This window comes from Colossoma macropomum, unplaced genomic scaffold (assembly GCF_904425465.1).
Source record: "Colossoma macropomum unplaced genomic scaffold, Colossoma_macropomum, whole genome shotgun sequence".
Lineage (NCBI taxonomy): Eukaryota > Metazoa > Chordata > Actinopteri > Characiformes > Serrasalmidae > Colossoma > Colossoma macropomum.
Window position 1 is genome coordinate 5779037 of NW_023494793.1, and position 18204 is coordinate 5797240.

Here is an 18204-nt window from a genome sequence, read left to right on the forward strand (position 1 = left end):
AATGCGCAGTGAGGCTTTATTCATTATCACAGTCACTTCACTCGCTCCTCTCACTGTGAGTCTAATAGAGCAGCAGTGCTCTCACACACACCTGCTACACACATGTGTGTGAGGAGGACTTACCCTGCCCTACAGCTCCTCTTAGAAAGGACAGAAACACTGACACACTGGCATGCTAAGTCAAAGCCATCTGGAGTTCAAAAACATCACGGTTTACACTGAACCTAACCTGAATAATCATGACTGAAAGTCAACAGAAAACATGTTTCAAACAGATCACAAATACAAAATGCAGGCATCAAGGTGGCTGTGAGTTTAACTATGCTGCTGTACTTGTGTCCGTTCATATAAATAGTATGCAGTTTGAATCATGCTAATTGATGGCTATTAAAAGAACACTTTGGCAAAAAATCTAATTTTCACAGTTTTGCGTTTACCCCAGATATAGTCGATCAGCCAAGACATGTTTGGTGCCCCAACTTTGCTTCTTTAGTTTTACACTAGAGCTACAAGGCTAACGTTGCTAACAAACACTAGAAGAAGATGCTAATCTTTTCTGCAAAAACACCCCCAAAACCTCTCCCAACACACTCAAATCGTATCCCTGGAGCTGTATTGCTAAATCAAACGAGCAGATTTGGACCAAACATGTCTTGGCTGATTGACTACATCTGGAGTAAGCGGAAAACTGTGCAAATTAGATTTTTTGCCTTCAAAGTCAAAGTGAACTGAAGATCATAACACACTTTTCTTTGATATATTCCAGAATGAAACATTAAGGGGAGATTCTCTAAGCTAGTTGAGTGTTTTCTCTTCATGATAGGGGTTATTGTTGTTAAAATTATTTTCCTCTGACTGGTGCACAGACATGTAATTAAAACTCAGAAAAAAATTTTGAAGTAGGCAAAAGTCATTATAGAAGATTATGGGGAAATATGTCTTTTAAATGCTATGAACTGATGAATCAAGCTCAATATGACCAAGGATATGAATGAACAAGGTGAAAAATTTTGCCTTCAAGTTGACTATTACCTGCTGGCTACATTAGCTTCATAGCTAAAACACACACTTTACAAACTTTTCTCGGCTGACAACATTAATTTGTATAGATTTCCCAAAATCTGATCAAAATTCCACTAATCAAAATTAATGCCAAAACACATTAAAGCATAATGATATGCGGCTGTAAAGTAGGCAGAAATGACCAAAGTTTAAAACTGTATATTGTCAGCTGTATGAAATCAGCCCTCTACCATAATGACCTCTCTACAGACCCCTGAATCCAAACGTCTTGTAATTAACTCTCCAAGTGAGCTCTGGACCAGTAAGCTCACAAAACAAGAGATAAAAACACACATACACCACACCTTTCACATTAATGTTACAGCGAGAAACTTGGCCGGGCGGAAATACAACCCAGTCCAACGTGTTCCCACTTTCCGTGTCTTTAAATGGCTTATAAACCCTGCACTGGGTTCTTTTAATGAACTGCTCTGTGTGTCCGAAACACCCCAGCAGTGCGCCAATGCCAGCGATGAGGTTTATGCGCTGTTCTTGATAATGGCGTTTTAATGGCTGATTAAAGCGCTGGGCTTGGAGGAAGCGTAGCTGAAGTTCGGCGCCAAGCCAGAGGATCCGACCCCAAAAAGGAGTCAAACAAACAGCAGGTTTCACATCGCCACTAATGACCCCCTCCACCACTTTAACGCACTACTCCTCCTCACACCAAATTACAGCAAACACTTCACTTTCTGAGAAATCAACTCTCAGACACAGGCTAGGTTCGAAACTATGCCCTGTTCATTATATCGTCGCTGTTCTACCAAAAATTGTAACTTTATAGGAGAAGGAAAAATGATCTTAACGTTAATATAAGTTAATGTAACTGCACCAATTTTGGACCATTTCTGTTGGCCATTCATCACAACTTGTGCAAACAATATGAAGGCAGCTGGCATTTTCAAAAAATAAAAATAGAATGCACTTAAAACGTTTTGATATGACAGCAACAACACAGTGCACTATTTTGGGAGACTGCCATTTTGTAATGGTCCAAAAACATAGTGGAGAATATCCAGTGCACTCTCAGCTATTTGATGAGGCTGGTGACCTTATAACTGTGTTCTGCGGGATCTAGCGCCTGTCTTTATCCTTTGAGTACTATTAGACTGCTGAGGGATCACAATGTTGTTATGTAAGAAGCTTTCAAACGGATACTAGAGATCTTTTTGTTTGCTTTCTGAAACTTTGCATGCACTGCTTCAAAACATGATTAAGAATTTCACAGAGTAAATCATCTGTTTTTGCCAGTTGCACTTTTGTTAGCTAGCTATGCAGAGAAATCGTGTCTACTGTAACAGATTAATGAGCTAACGTGTATAATTTTAGCATATCAAGCTATTTACCTGAATCTTGAATTTTGTGTAGATATATAATATTTATATAATGCTCTTGATTTTCCAGGGAAGGGAATGATGATTAGTGGACCATTCATAACACAGCAACAGTTTCTTTATTTTTCTCCTGCCTACATTCCACTCCTGCTTTGTTTCTGTACACTGATGCCGATGGGTAGACTAACCTTTTGAACAGTGATCCTTCATCGGATATTCATTCTGAGAATTTAGCAACAACCCCTTAAACTAATTTAAATCAGCTGCCAGAGGAGTTACAGCACATGCATAATCATATCGGCATGTTGAATCTTTTTATGTGCTACCATGTTTTCTATCACTGTTTAAAAGATGCACAAGGCTCCGTTTATATGCGGATGCACTGTGATTTCTTCCCAAGCGAATGCGCAAGCACTCATTCAGAGCAAATTTCTGAATGGTAAGCGCTTATCATTGATTTGTTTAATCAGAGTAACAATAAAATGTGATTGATGTGCATCGTATTTTCCTATTCATGACATCTCCTCTCCAAAAAGGTAGTTTGCTAGACAAACTAAATACAATATAGTTTAGTTTTAAATTTAGTTAAAATTTAGTTCTCTTACTTTAAGCTTTGCTCTTTACATATCAAGTGTTAAGCTGAGCATCTGTGTTGTGCTAGACTCGTGCAGGCATTTTGGGGAAAGTTACATACAAATCATTAATTGAAAATCAGGCTACCCACTTGTTATTGGGACAGGCCGAATTGTTTGCTTAGTTCATAAGATGGTAGTGGGATTGTGGCAGTAGCAGTGGACTGAAGCAGGAGATGAGAGCTAAAACAATTTTGAGAAGTTAGTAACACCATTTCATTAAGTGATTATTTTTTTAAGATTTTAACAGAAGAATTATATGAAGAAAACTGCCAACCAGTAAGAGCGAAGAACAGTGTGAGTTAAAATCTCAGAGGCGTTTGATCAGCAGATGTAATCAGGGTTGGTTACAGTGGTACATTCCAGCCCCCTGCTTCACCTCAGCTGAGCTAATCACACTCACACTTAGTGCTCTTATGAAAATATGCCTCATGCCTGTGTGTGTCTGTGTGAGTGTGACAAAGTGAGACACTCACTATTTTGTGTGTCTGTACGCTTGAATGAGTGACAAGATGAGAGGAAAAGATATTTATTTTGTTTGTGTGCATGTGAGTGTGTGCATGTGTGTTTAAATGAGACAAAGTGACAAAGTGAGTGAGAGAGTGGATAATTTTGTTTGTTGGTCTGTGCATGACTGTGTGGACTCACTTTGCATAGTGAAGGCCTCTCCTGGTACTGAGATGTAGTTTTTGCCCTGAGTGGGGAACCTGTAGCTGGGCAGGTTGTAGTTCTGAGGAATCTTCATCAGAGAGTAATCTACAAACAGAGGACCGAGAGAAAACAAGCATTCAGCATTTTTTTTCCCCAGTAGCATATATACAAGACAAACATAGAATACACATAAGGTCAAACTAGCAGAACAGAATGAGGAACACAGCTTGCAATACTATACTATACAATATAACTATCACTAAACAATATAAATATATATATACAAACTACAAAGAAGACTTTCATTTGGAAAAGAATTGAAGTTACCATTACTGTTACTGTTAAAGTCACAGTTACAGTTACTGTTGCAGTGCTATAATGACAGTAATTCACAGATGAGGTAGCTTACAGTTCAACACTGATGCACAGTCATAAATAAAGTATGTGATGCAGAACTACCGTAACAAACAGCACTGTGCAAAAGAACAAGACCAGCGCAGAATGAGCAGTAATGAAGTGCAGTGCAGATGATACACGTGACATACAACAGATGTACAGATGTGCAGATGTACAGCATGCTCACAAGGCAAATTCTCATGTGGTGATGGGCAAAGATTTTCTCTCCATTTTATTCAGCTCATCTCTTCTGCTCTCCAGGAGTTATTCATATAATCACTTACTGTAACTGACATGAGTTCTGAACCAAAAAAAAACAATCTCTAGTGACCTCCAGCCCTGAGGGTCTGTCATAATCAACAGGGAGACAGAGACGGAGCGAGAGAAGACAGGCCACTAACTCCATATGGACTGGAGTAAAAAAGGACAGTGCAGTTATTATTTCAGCTTTGCTCCTGTTCTTTCTGAGCTGCTCTTCATGCATAATCCTTAGAAGTCTAAAGGTATTATTTTTGATTTGCTACACAATAAAAAAGAAAATATGGCTCCCAAGTGGCCAACCATCGAAGCATTACTTTTGAGTTCTGCAAAACCACATTGTATGTAGATCAATTTTTTTAACCATAAAATATCTCCTCTTCTTTCTACAAAGACAAATGTAGTATGGCTTCAAAGTTTAGTGCTTTCAGCATAATTTATTTGTTTATTTCAATAAGCTAGGAGTGAGAAAAAACTGTGATGTAAAATAAAAACATGAATTTGCCTTTGCCAGTGAAAACCAAAAATCAAAGTGCCTCCTTACAGTTTGCATGACAGTCGTAAGCCTCTATTACTGCACTGGCATCATTTTGTCTCCTTCTGGGAAATTCAAGTCTATCTCTCCAGTTACTCACACATCACCACACCCCACCCACCTACACCACTTTCTTCTCTTCCTCTTTGAAGCCCCTGCCCATCAGTAGCAATTGTATAGTGATGACGCACTTCCTGATAGCTATTTGCTAAACTGAAGCCCACTGTATGTGGAACTTGCTGACTCACAGAAAGGGCTTGTAACATTCATAGTACCACTCCAGCGATTGAACACATCTGATTGAATGTATTTATGTACAATCTTTACCCATAGAAATCTAGAGTTATTACTGTCAGTTTGCTGTATTTAAATGTACATGATTACATGGCCAAATCATTAATTACACATTTTATTTACATTTTGCATAGCTAGGTTGGAGAAATAATTTTTGCTTTATTGCCAGCAAACAAAACATGGTAAAAATGTACAGAAGTTGTTCAGCTGCTTGACACCTACTGTACAAGCATTGTGCTGCATTGCACTGTGCTGCAGCTGGATTAGTTTTACAAGAGGAGGCTGAGTATTGCAAACTGTAATTTGTGAGATTTAACTGGCCGACGGGCATGTGATAAAGTCTCAGTGTAATTTACCCTAATTCTCACAGATAACCCAGAATAAAATATCATAGCCTGGATAGTCATACCAGTTTTATGCCACAGGACAGACAGAAGGTTCATCCTGGATTAAAATCACTCCACAATTATTACTGTCAGACTGTAAAACTACACACACTCAGATTCATACTGGATTTAAATCACTCCACAATTATTACTGTCAGACTGTAAAACTACACACACTCAGATTCATACTGGATTTAAATCACTCCACAATTATTACTGTCAGACTGTAAAAACTACACACACTGCAGATTCATACTGGATTAAAATCACTTCACAGTTATTACTGTCAGACTGTAAAAACTACACACACTGCAGATTCATACTGGATTAAAATCACTTCACAGTTATTACTGTCAGACTGTAAAAACTACACACACTGCAGATTCATACTGGATTAAAATCGCTTCGCAATTATTACTGTCAGACTGTAAAAACTACACACACTCTGCAGATTCATACTAGATTAAAATCGCTCCACAATTATTATTGTCAGACTGTAAAAACTACACACACTCTGCAGATTGGATTAAAATCTGGGATTTTAGAAATTAATTACAAAACCTCTACATGTATAAAGATTCCAGCCCCAGGATAGTCAACCATGTCAGAAGAAAAAGAACAGACTTTACTGAGTAATAGCAGACCTGTTCATACCTCAGATTTACATGCTGGCCCAGGGCGTGTGTGTATAGGTGTGTGTATGTGTTTGTGTGTGTGTGGGGGTGCGTTTGTACTGACCTGCAACATAACTCTTTCCACCAATTGTGATGGGAGTGTTCGGGTTAGACTGGAGGTTGGACACCATGTGCACCATGACTTTGTCTACTGTGTCTATGAGTCCACTGACCACAGGAGTCCACTGCTCACGCACACACATGCATGGTCAGAGAGAAGAGCATTGTGTTACATCTCACAAAGCACAGAAAAGCCATGCACTCGCTCATCAGTGTCAGCTTAGCTTATCATATTCATCCATCTAATCATCAACTCACTCATCCATCCATCCATTACGCATTTCTGCATACCTCCTCACCCTCTCTCCAGTTACTGGAAGACATCACCTCATCAACGCTCCTCAAAAATGTCTGAAACACACATCAAACAAAATCTATAGGCATTAACTTCAAACTTCAAAGACCATTTATTAATTTTAATTTTATTTAAATCATTTTTCCCTAGCTGAAAGCTACATGTCAACACAATAGTTTGGTGAAAAATCAAATTTACAAAATTCCATCCGAAATTTTCTCAATTTAACAGAGCATAGTGGATATGTTTGTGTGTTTTTTTAGTGTTATGCCTATCTTTTGCTACCTGTGTGAGGTTGTGAGCTGTGTCCCGTGAAATGGTCTTGTTGGGCAGGCTAAAGGGCAGAGAATGAAGAAATGCCATCATGGGTATGGAAGCCCCAGCCTCAGCACTGCCTACATTCTCACTCAGGTTAACGGGGAGGGTGGATGCTGTTACTGCCTGTAGAACACAGACAAACACACACACACACACACACAGAAAACAAAGAGATCAGGTGGTCAACAGCAGCTTGGGTCTGACATCACTTTCAGACCCCATATGTTTTAGCTTAGAGATTTAATTTATGAAAATGATCTTGTGTGGAGTTACTTCATTAAAGCTGTGTTCGTCTCTCAAATTAAGGATACGTTCAGTTCAGCCTTCATTACATCTATCTGGAACAGTGTGAATGTGTCCAACACACACACACACACACAAAGACACACACACACACACACACAGATGCCCACTTTTGGGATGAGATTATGAGTGTTTAAGAATCATACGCACCGGTTTGAGGAAAAAAAATAAATCAAACGAGTCTGAAATAAGTTGCAGACTACCTTCTGACTGCCTTATTGTTTTATCCATACCCTAAAGGAAGCCGTGTTAAATCTGGGAACACTTCAGCTGCCTCTGCAACCCCCTCCACCCCTTCCACCCCTCTCTTTTCTGACCGCCCGGCTTAATAATCGGCCGCAATGCCTCTTGCGTGAGCGCTCAATATCCAATTTCTTTCCATTTCCTCAGAGTCTGGGGGAAAACAATAGCACTACAAGAGAAGGATTTGTTTGTGTTTACGGCCCTGCTCTCCACCTCATTTCCTGCTGGGATCAAGAACATAGGTCTGTTGAGGGTGTGTGTGTGTGTTTATGACCCCTCGGAGGCTGTCATACGTCTGAGTTAGTTCTAAATCCCCTGATTGTTTGAGAATGTACGTTGCGTGTGTTTGTTTTCATATAGTTTCAAAAACGCTCTGAATTTTTGCTGAAAGTTGATGTAAAGAGGTTTTATCTTAAGTGGTTTTGGAGCATTTCAATTGGCCCATTCATTATGAAATTGTGACACAATGTGAAGGACAGCCACCGTGTTGAAATGATGCAGAAAAATGAAAATTGACAAAAATAGAGATACATATTTTTTTTAAAAGCGACGATATAATATGGCAGTTAGTTTTGATGACGTAATCTGATGGGTTGAAAAGCATCCTTCCTGTAAAATGCTTCTCAACCAAGTTTAAGTTTTCTTTTCACAATAACTGTAATAACCGAGCTCCAGTTGCTAAGCCCTGACTCACTTTATGCTGCAGCTACAGTTTCTACATATAAGCACAAACAAAAACAGAAAACAGCTTCATTAACTAACTTCTCTATGATAATATTTGACCTGCAGCCCAATGGGTCAGATTCTGATGCAGCGTGACTGCAAGCCTACATCAATTCTGAACCTGTTGTTGCTTCTAAACGAGTTGGAATAGGCCAGAAACAAAACTGAATACATTTCAGCAAACAAGATACAGTTGTGAAACGCTTTACAGACTGACTAGAACAAAACAACACTCAAGTTATTCTGTCAAATATTGAAAAAGGTGTGCTGAACCTGATATTGAGACTAATATAAAAAAGTACTACTTTTTTGGTGGAAGGAATGAACTTTTTCCTGTATTTTTCAGAGCTGTTGTATAAAAGCAAAAGTATACTTAAGGCCATGTGTGTATAAGTATACGTAAGGTCATTGTGAATAACATACTCAGCTGTGGTAATTTGTGACCAAATTATAGCTGTGATGTTACTCAAAATAACACGTTTGATGACACACTCTCTCATAATACATATGGGACATGTACAATCTCAAGCCCTGACACTGTATAAAAACAAACATGTGTGTTTGTGTGTGTATGTGTGTATCCTCACTCCCTTTACTTATTCAATGGCTGATGAGGGGAAAAGTCACAGAGGACAGTTTGAGAGTCTGTAAAATGGGGGCTATAAAACTCCCTCTCCTCTGCGTAGTGGGAGGCCATGGTGGATCTGTCACTGCCTGAATGCCCAGACTAATTTACTGTCAGCCAAATGAAGTCACCAGACTCAACACAACAGCTAACTCACAACTTTAACCTTACTGATGTGCACTGCTTAACATTAGTGCTTAAAATGCACGATTAACATGCAGCACAAACTTCACTACAGTCTTACAATTAATGCCTATGCATTTCATATCACAAGTAAGCTTAAACATTAAAATGATCTGTTATTTAACCTAATAATCTATATGAACTTTTAGTAGCAAAGATTCCTTCATGATAGAAGATTCTGAACTCCTACACCAAAGGAATGCTTGCTTGTCATGAGTTACAAAACAACCATTAATGAAGGTTTTCCAATAATCCACTTTAGGCAATTTATCACAATCTGAATGACTGTACTAGATCTGGTGGGACACAATGAGCCCATCTAGGCTGGTGTTGCACTTTCAATGAAGCTAAATAATCAGTCAGAGTGATGAAAAATCAGGGAATCAGGGAGAGAGCTTTGCTCAATTATGTGCGTAAGTAATTACTATTGAGACAATGTCTGCCCCCTAACCAACAATGTCCAGTCTCTCTGTTTACTTTTTTGAGCACATGGTTTCATGATAAATATATGCGCTTTATACAACCTCCTAGATAATAAGGAAAATTGTAAGTAATGTATTCTCCACGCTATTTTACAGCGTATTTTCCACTGTCAGTCACTTGTAGAGACTATGGAATGAATATGGAGCATATCTGGCAGTGAGTGGAGACAGAAATAATGACTTTACAATATAAGTATTTACCTGCAGACCATCAGTACTCGTTGTAGTCTGGACGGAGGTTGGAGATTCAGTCGTCGGAGGAAAATTCACCTTTTCGCCTGTGGTTAAGGAATATACACACAAAAAAGCACATATAAATATACAAGTCAACATTAAAAAAAAAAAAACATTATTAAAAGACATTAAAGGAGTGCCTGAAAATTTAAGTTAAATAAGCACAAAAAACTCATCCAACGAAAACGGATGCAATTAACCCTTGAAAACACTGAAAAACACTGAAGCCAGGTTACTGCACTTGCACATATGTGCACTCCTAAAAATAAATGTACTTACAATGTTCATTGCTTAGATGTATGGTTCTAGGAAAAAGTATAGTACCTTTAAATGATGTGCAGAATTTTTAAACATTAGTATGGTTCCTCACACTCACACATCTCTTTTACAAAAAACGTTCTTTAGGAAGCTTAAGGAGGTTCTTCTATGGCACTGCTTCAAACACCCATTTTTGGCACCGACTTTCAAGGGTGTAACCATTCATAAATTCAGAAGAAATTTAACTGCTGGAGACAAGCCCCAGATTGAGAGAAAATCCTCCACACCTGTCAGAGAGGTAAATACCACTGATAGCTCTTCCTGTCTTGGCCCATGCAAGGAGCATTTCCATACAAGAACACAGATGGTCAATTACAGGCAGGCAGTTTATAGCCCCCCTGGCAGACCAGCTCTCTAAATACTCCTCCATGCTAGGGGCCTCATTATAGCCCAGTGCTGCTGAAGGTAGAGGAAAAATGTTGGATATTTGTTTCTCTCTGTGGAGAACAGTAAGTTTTTAACATTAATGAATATGGCCAGCAGTTACTACTGCGAGGGAGTGTGGTTATATAAAGCAGTCAGGGCCAAAACTGACCCCAAAAGAACGAAATACTCTTTTTAAAAATTGGGTGCCAAAAGGATAGTTATTTGGAGTGATGGCACAGAAGAACCTAAAGAAACTTTTAATGGAGGGTTCTTTAGAAAAATACTCCATCTCTATCTGCAGCATCTGTAGTGTTCGATTGAGTCACGATTGAATCAACTCTTCTGTGCTTTTCCCTGTTCTTAGAAAAGACTAGGGTGCTAGGAATATGCCAGATAGAGATTAGGTTGAAAAACACTGGAGCATTCCAGTGAGTGAACTATCCAAAGAAAGGATCTTCAAGGAAGCGAAGGTGGTTCTTCTACAGCACTGCTCCTAAGAACCATCTTTTTGGTGTAGCGCTATGATGATTAGTACTATTTTAATGAAATTAAGGAATAAATTAAAGTAGCCCTACATAAAACTTGGATCCATGCATCTTTTCTAAACTCCATAACCTTGTAGATTAAGACCTTATAGAAATTTCTGTCAAAAGTTGTACTCCCTGCCCGTGGCATTTTACAGCGAGTAAGGACTTAATTGAGCAAGCTCCAGCTGAAACCACAGCCTCAGTTACGCTGTGGGTAAACAGTGCTGGCCAAGTCCACAGCCAGAGCTGTCTCAAATAGTGAGATAAACATAACCGCCATCTAACACAATTATCCACCGCAAATGTGAGCACTGTGGCCTAAAGCAGTGCCGACAGATTTTCTAAAGCTTTGTCTAATATGAACGAAAACAGAGCCCTTAGCTAGGATCATGACTGGGAGGCATTTCTAGCAGAAGATTACTATGTCAGCATTTTGCTTTACAGCATTTCATTGTATTCGTTTTGGAAGAGAAGGACAGGGCGTTTCGTAACCGGACTGTAATTTGTGCCTGCTGGCTCTTTGGTGGGGTCTGACGGTTTTGATGAAGATGGACTCCACTGTGATGGGGAGAAACGTGGCAGACACATGGGCCATGTCCACTTCACTCTGTCCACTGCTGCTGGCTACACAGGCCAAGAGGCTTATGAAAAAAGAAACACTGACAGGCTGATGATTAGAAGTTTTGCGTAAACGCTGTCCATTTTGTGGTTAAAGTAGCTTACTTAATCAAATAATAACAAGCAAGAAAACTCAGCAAGACAAAAGCCAGGCGTCTTCAGACTCTTGACAGACAGTGTCTAAAATGCCTTTATCTAAGTTGGTAGAATTATTAATCCCTAAATATATTTCCATTATGCCAGCCCAAAGATGCCACAGAATGTTTTACCAATGCACCATACTGTAATAATCTCAATACCAAAAATAAGTAGTGATTCTGGGACAGTGGTCTACCACCTCATATCTGTAAGCATAAGGCTACTGGTTTAAATCTCACAAGGTGCCTCACCGTTTAATTCAAGTGTTGGCCCAAACATCAACAGCTTTCCTGGACTTTGCACTGGTTGGTGCAATTAATGGCATACTTGATACACGTTAGAAATAAAGGTTCTGTGCAGGTACATTTTTTGTTCATCAAGGTACAAACAATGTAAATGTTCCCTCAAAGGTACAACAGTGATTTTAAGGTCCAATTGTGAACCTTAAATAAGTATTTTTACCTTTCTAATATTTCTATCTTTTCATAACCTAGCGTTTTAACACAGAACAACAAAATAAAAAGCCTGGAGATGAGACAGGGTGTGTGTAGTCAATACAACATAAAATATAATTTCAATGGATTATGGTACAATTATGTTCCCTGACTAAAGGTACTAAGATGCACCCTTGAGGGTACCACTCTGAGAAGTGGGGTCCTGCCCCAGTGACAGTTTACTACCTTTTTTTCTGAGAGTGTAAAATATAAAGTTTTTAAAACATGATGCTAATGCATACTATGTTCCTAATAGAATATGCATAAAAGTGACTGAGAACCTTGTACAAACACGTTTAAAATGCTCAGAAATGGTTCCACTTCAGGCACAAGTTTGCCAGCCGCAGTTGTTAAGAATTACCATCATGATGTTTCAAAAACACTGTGCATTAACACAGAACCAGCCCCAACGCCCTCTAACAGTTCTCCAAACACTTTCAGTCTGAGACAAAGAGAAAGAAGACTCAGCCCTGCATCACATACATATAAGGCGATGATACGCGCTGTTCCGATGTGGAGCTTGAATCTGATTTACAGATGCAGTTATTTATGTGTTCTTTGGTGTGTGGCTGTTGAATGTGGGAAGAGATGGAGGAATGTGGAGAATGTGGAAATTGCCTCCTAAAACCTCTTTCCTCTTTGGCACGCTCATAACCGATAACGGCAGAAAAGGAAATGATTGTCGCTGCAGATGTTTTATATCATTGTTTGTATGAGACTAGAATGAAAGCATGTGACATGCAAGGAATGAGCTGAAAACTTGGCCCACAGTATTTCACGATATGACAACCGACAACACAACAAACACAACAACAAACATTCGCCAGTAAACAGCTTGTATAGTGATCTTTAAAAGAGGTGGTTATAGCTGGAGATAAAAATATGCTGTAATTTGACATGAAATATTTCTCACTTGTAGCTCATTGAAACAAGTGGAGAAATTCTGTTGATTCTAGTCAATTCTGCAGATCCTAATCTTTCAATCCAAAGAGGAGATCATTTACTATGATTTGAATTTGACTTTAAAAAGTTGCGTTCAGTATTGTTTTGTATTTTGGACATTTTTGCCAGTGTGGAGTCCAACTAAATGTAATCGTTTTTCAATTTGTAACTTTGTACATAGTTACGTAATTATATACACTGCATTTAAATAATCGTGTAGTATAAACAAGAGCAACAACTGTAGACTTCAAGGGGTCAAGTGATTAGTAATAATCGGTCAGCAAAGACTGAGCATGTGTTCTTGTGTATGAGAGTAAATAAGAGACAACATACAACCCTGAAGGCACAACATATGACTCTTGTAAATGGTGTAAAGAACATTCTAATCTGAACAGGCGCCACTGGCCGCCATCTGTGGCCAGCCTGAGATACCATAGGACAAGTGGTACTAAAGCCAAAGAGCCGTAGACAGCTGGGCAAAAGGGCAGGAATGGCCAGAAGAGCAGCTAAGAGAAGTTAATAAGAAAATAACCCCTTGAAGCCTAGGCTTATTTTTTGCTTTGTTTCATGCTCTTTAAAGCTGCACTATGCAAGATTTTTTGTTTAAATTGAAAAAAGTAGCACTCAGGAGAAAAAAAAAACTTGAGCAACAAATGAGCTCTCCAAATCCTTACTTACAAAGCGCACCTTTAAAGCTTATTATATTGTAACTACTATATATTTTTGGCACTCAACATGTAAGTTATGTAGTTATGAGAGAGGGGAACTGAAGTGCCGACTGACATGCATTCTTTTACATATTAACAGTTGAAGCTGGCCGTTTTTTATAGACCGAGTACATATTTTTTAGTACTCGCTGATACTGAGTCCGATACCATACTGAGTAACCTACTGTGAATTAAGTTGTTAGTGTAAACATGTGCCACCTTAACAGTTAAATCATAAAGTTTAGGATTGGGTATCGCTGCAGTGGAGAAGAGTGGGTTTTGTAGCAGATTAGTAAAGCACTTCTATACAGCTGTAGTTTTGCTCCTCATCTGTGTCTTTCAACAACAGTCTCTGTAACACAGTGACAGCAGGAATAACATCGAGGCTACTGCATCTGAGAAGCTCATGTGTAGTGTTTTATGTTTTTTTGGAGACTTGGCTGATTGAGCTGTAGCTGAATGTCCTCTAAAGCCAGACAAACACTGTGCAGTTTTAGAAAATCTGTATGTTTGAACAGACCATCAAGTTCTGTTCAAAGCCAATGATTTTTACACTCACTGTACGAAAACACTCCGTCCATGCTACATAAACGCAGCTCTACAGACAGCTCTGTTCATGAGCCATTTCCAATGAAGCTGTTTCATTCAAAACAACACGCTGCGCAACGAGTACTGAGCAAACACGCACAAACAGTGCTATTAACCTGAGCACTGAAACTAAACCAGGTGGTGATGTACACACTAGGACAATACGGTCTGTACAGCCTGTTTTATAAAAAAATCACTGTATTAGCGTTTATACTTCAGAATTCTATTCAGTCAAAGAGTAAAATCAGCATAGATATACTTTGGTAGCAAATGACAAGTTTTTCCATCTTTTCGCTAGCGTATGTGTCTCCCCCTTATTGAGGAAGCAGCTGTGATTGTGTGTTTATAACCACACATTGTAGGTCTGGAGGGAATCTGCTAAAGCAGAATGTTTAAAGTGACTGATGGCTTTGTCTCCGACTGTGAACACTTCCTTCACTGAGTTTGTTCATTAGTGTGACAGCGTCAACTCGTCATGCGATGCTATCGGAATGTTGGTATCGGTATTTTAATGAGTATGAGTACAAGTTAATGAGCATGGTATCAGCTTGATAATCGCTAGCAGTATCTGTATCGATGCATCCCTAGTTGAAGTTATTAAAATAAAATAAAAAGCTGCTACAAGGCTGTAGAATGCAAATCAGACAGAAAAATAACACATTACAATAAAGTGTTGCATTGACATGTGTGACACTTGATACTTCAATGTGTGCTTCACTTCCTTAGGAATAAAATGTAGTACATACACAGAATTATGGGCAAAAGTGAGTAAACTGAAAGACTAAATTATGCTTTCCATTTATTCACAAGGAAATGACGAATAAATGAAAAAATGATGAATCATGCAAGTTCAAGGCGGCACTTTTTAGCGCAGTGAACTTCAGATGTAATAAATAAAACTACCTATTGCTGCTTTGTAGTAGAGCCAGATCTCCTTGGGCGAAAGAGCTCTCTCCCAAATGACAAACTCATCGAAGGCCCCAGTCACATAGTGCTCATAGGACTCCCTGTTTCCTGTTCCGATCACCAGGTCAGTGTAGGTGTCGCCGTAGACCTGTGACACGCCGCCAACCTCATCGCTGACACTGAAGGTGCCATTTATGTATACCTTCAAGCCATCTTTCAGAGTCCATGTGAAGAGAATGTGTGTCCAGAAAGGTCCTGGAAAGAGAGAAAAGAGAGAAAACAGGGAGTATTAGGAAGGGCTTAGCAAAGATTTCTCTGTTTTGAAATGGGGATACCAGTGATATTAGTCCCAGATTGGACTAGCCTTTACACCACATGTGCTCAAGTCAAGCAAACAGCGTGCTGAAGACTCAAAAAAAAAGAGCACTTCTAAGTCAGGTTTTTTATACAGCCAATGAAATCTGGGATGCTGAATCTTCAACAGCAGATGTTTCCATTCTATAAGCTTTTATGCAGCATTGCACAGTTTCACCTTCATGTGACATCAAGACAATCAAGCCTCATTCTTAAATTTTGCTCTTGTCAAATGCTCAAAGAGGAACATTAATAAAGATTCTTTATGAACAGCTTTCATTAAGCAAATGGCTGAAAGCCTTTGAGAATGTACACTGTAAAAAGTGTAACTACGTTCAAGTAAATAAAAAATGAAAATAACAAACACGAAGTCAATTAAATTTAAAAACCAAAACATTATGATATTAAGATATATTTAGAATATCACTGTATTCAAGGAATTCAGTTTCTGCTTTAATTTTTATTTAAGGGAGCATGTCAAAAATTTCACACTGTTTCAAATTTTACCTCAAATCTCATATTATTAGAGTTCAACACTTACATCCAGCTACTTTGGCTAAATTTCATTTGCTGCAAACCAGTGTACAATGAAGTTTAAGGGAAAAAAACATGAAAGTTAAACCAATGCAAAAATATATGCAAACTGTTTAAATATTAAAAGTGAGGTGAACATATTTTTTCATTCTGATGGTTTAATGGCTTTATTTATCCACACTGTAATCCCAGTGTTGGGCACTGTGTCTTGCTAGCATTCTCGGTGCATTACAGCAGCTTATGCTTTAAAATGAGAAAACACAACATTTAGCCAGCATTTATCACAAAATCAACACTGAGCCCTGGACACACTCACTAAAGCCAACAGGACAGGGAGTTTGCACACAATTATAGCCCAAAATCATCTAGAGGCATCAAAATGGTTTCATACTAAAATCAAATGTCTACTTTCTCACATAATTATAATTTAAACCATATTTTCAAACCAAGTAATCCAAACACACACATAGGCAAATCTGGTTTTCATTTATCTGATTGTGTACACAATTACACTGAAAACATTTATGGACAAATGTCAAATTTGCTCCAAACCAGAGTGCATTTGAAAAATGTAAAAGCTGAGAGAGCACAGAGTCGATAAGGGCCATAAACTCAACCCATATAACCCACATAACCACAGTTCACACATACCTAAGGTTTCTTCCTAATTAACTCATACTCGCACACACAAACACAGGTTTGTGTCAGGATTTAGGGTCATACTTAGGTACCATATTGTCAGTATGAGGACTAAACCTAATAACTCCAAAAAGGTAACTTTACTGGAGAAGGAAAAAACATCATTAACTGCAAAGAAGTTAATGGAACAAGATCTTATTCTATCATTTCTGTTCATCAATTCTCCTTGAAATGTTGAAACAATGTAAAGGCCAACTGCTGCTTTACAGCCATGTGAAAAAAATTAAATTTGTTCCAACAGCAACAACATGTTACTACCCTCTCTTATTCACCCTCTCAATCACTCACTCACTCAGTGACCCCCTAACTCACTCTTACACTCAGCAATTCACTCTATCAATCACTCATTCAAGGACTCCCTCACTCTCACTTAATCGTTTTCACTCACTCTCACACTCAATCACTAAGTGACTCACTCTCACACTCACTCTCTACCTCACTCACTGACTCCCTAACTCACTCTTTCATTCACCATTCACTCTCTCATTCACTCATTCAGTGACTCCCTCACTCTCACTCATTCACTCTCACACTCATTCACTAAGTGACTCACTTACTCTCACTCATTTGTACTCACTCACTCAGTGACTCCCTCACTCACTCACTCAGTGATTCACTCACTCTCTCTTTCACTCAGTGGCATCCTCACTCACTTACTCACTTACTCACTCACTCAAACTCTCACTCACTCACTCTCGCTCATTCAGTGACTCACTCATTCACTCACTCACTCTCACTCATTCAGGCACTCACTCACCCACGCCCAGCCATCTCTTACTCATTGACTCTGTCACTCCCTCTCAGTGAGTGTGTACCTGGTGGTGTAATGTGAACTTTCCAGCGTCTGGAGTTTCCTCTGGTGTAGAACTCCACGTATCCCCCCACCGGGTTCGCGTACACCGAGAAGCCATTGGAAATGATCTTCCCTCCAGACAAGACGGCAAAGCGTGACTCCATCTCCTGATTCTTCCAGAAGAAAGAGAACGTCACACCTGCCACACAGAAATACACTTTTTCAATACTGTTCTGAGAAACAGGTTTCATCAGGCTCTCAGAAATCTTCAGTTCAGCTTACTTCAGCGGCCTCAGTCTGTGAAACTCCTGTGTAGCCTTTACAAACAGCAGGCACATTTGGTATCTGAAGTTTGCTTCTTTAGTCTGGCACGTGAGCTTCAAGGCTAACTTAGGTAACAAGTAATGGAAGCTTATAACCATCAATTAGCATGGTGCAAACTGCATGCCGACAAAGAGCTGTTAAGTAATCTTGTAAACTCCAATAGATCACTTATATGGTTTCTGACACTGTATGGCACGGTGTTATCTACAGA

The 18204-nt window shown here is 39.0% G+C and overlaps 1 protein-coding gene across 3 annotated transcripts in view; it reads right to left on the reverse strand.

The window, feature by feature from the left end:
• Positions 1–18204, reverse strand: part of adgrd1 (adhesion G protein-coupled receptor D1) — a 90738-nt gene that overhangs the window by 56881 nt on the left and 15653 nt on the right. For all 3 annotated transcript variants that reach the window (XM_036578286.1, XM_036578285.1, XM_036578284.1), the window contains 7 exons: positions 17692–17868; positions 15287–15544; positions 9653–9729; positions 6860–7015; positions 6571–6630; positions 6284–6404; positions 3674–3781 (listed from right to left, as the gene is read on the reverse strand). In XM_036578286.1, the coding sequence (XP_036434179.1) occupies positions 3674–3781; positions 6284–6404; positions 6571–6630; positions 6860–7015; positions 9653–9729; positions 15287–15544; positions 17692–17868 (957 nt within the window). The remainder of the gene's footprint in view (positions 1–3673; positions 3782–6283; positions 6405–6570; positions 6631–6859; positions 7016–9652; positions 9730–15286; positions 15545–17691; positions 17869–18204) is intronic.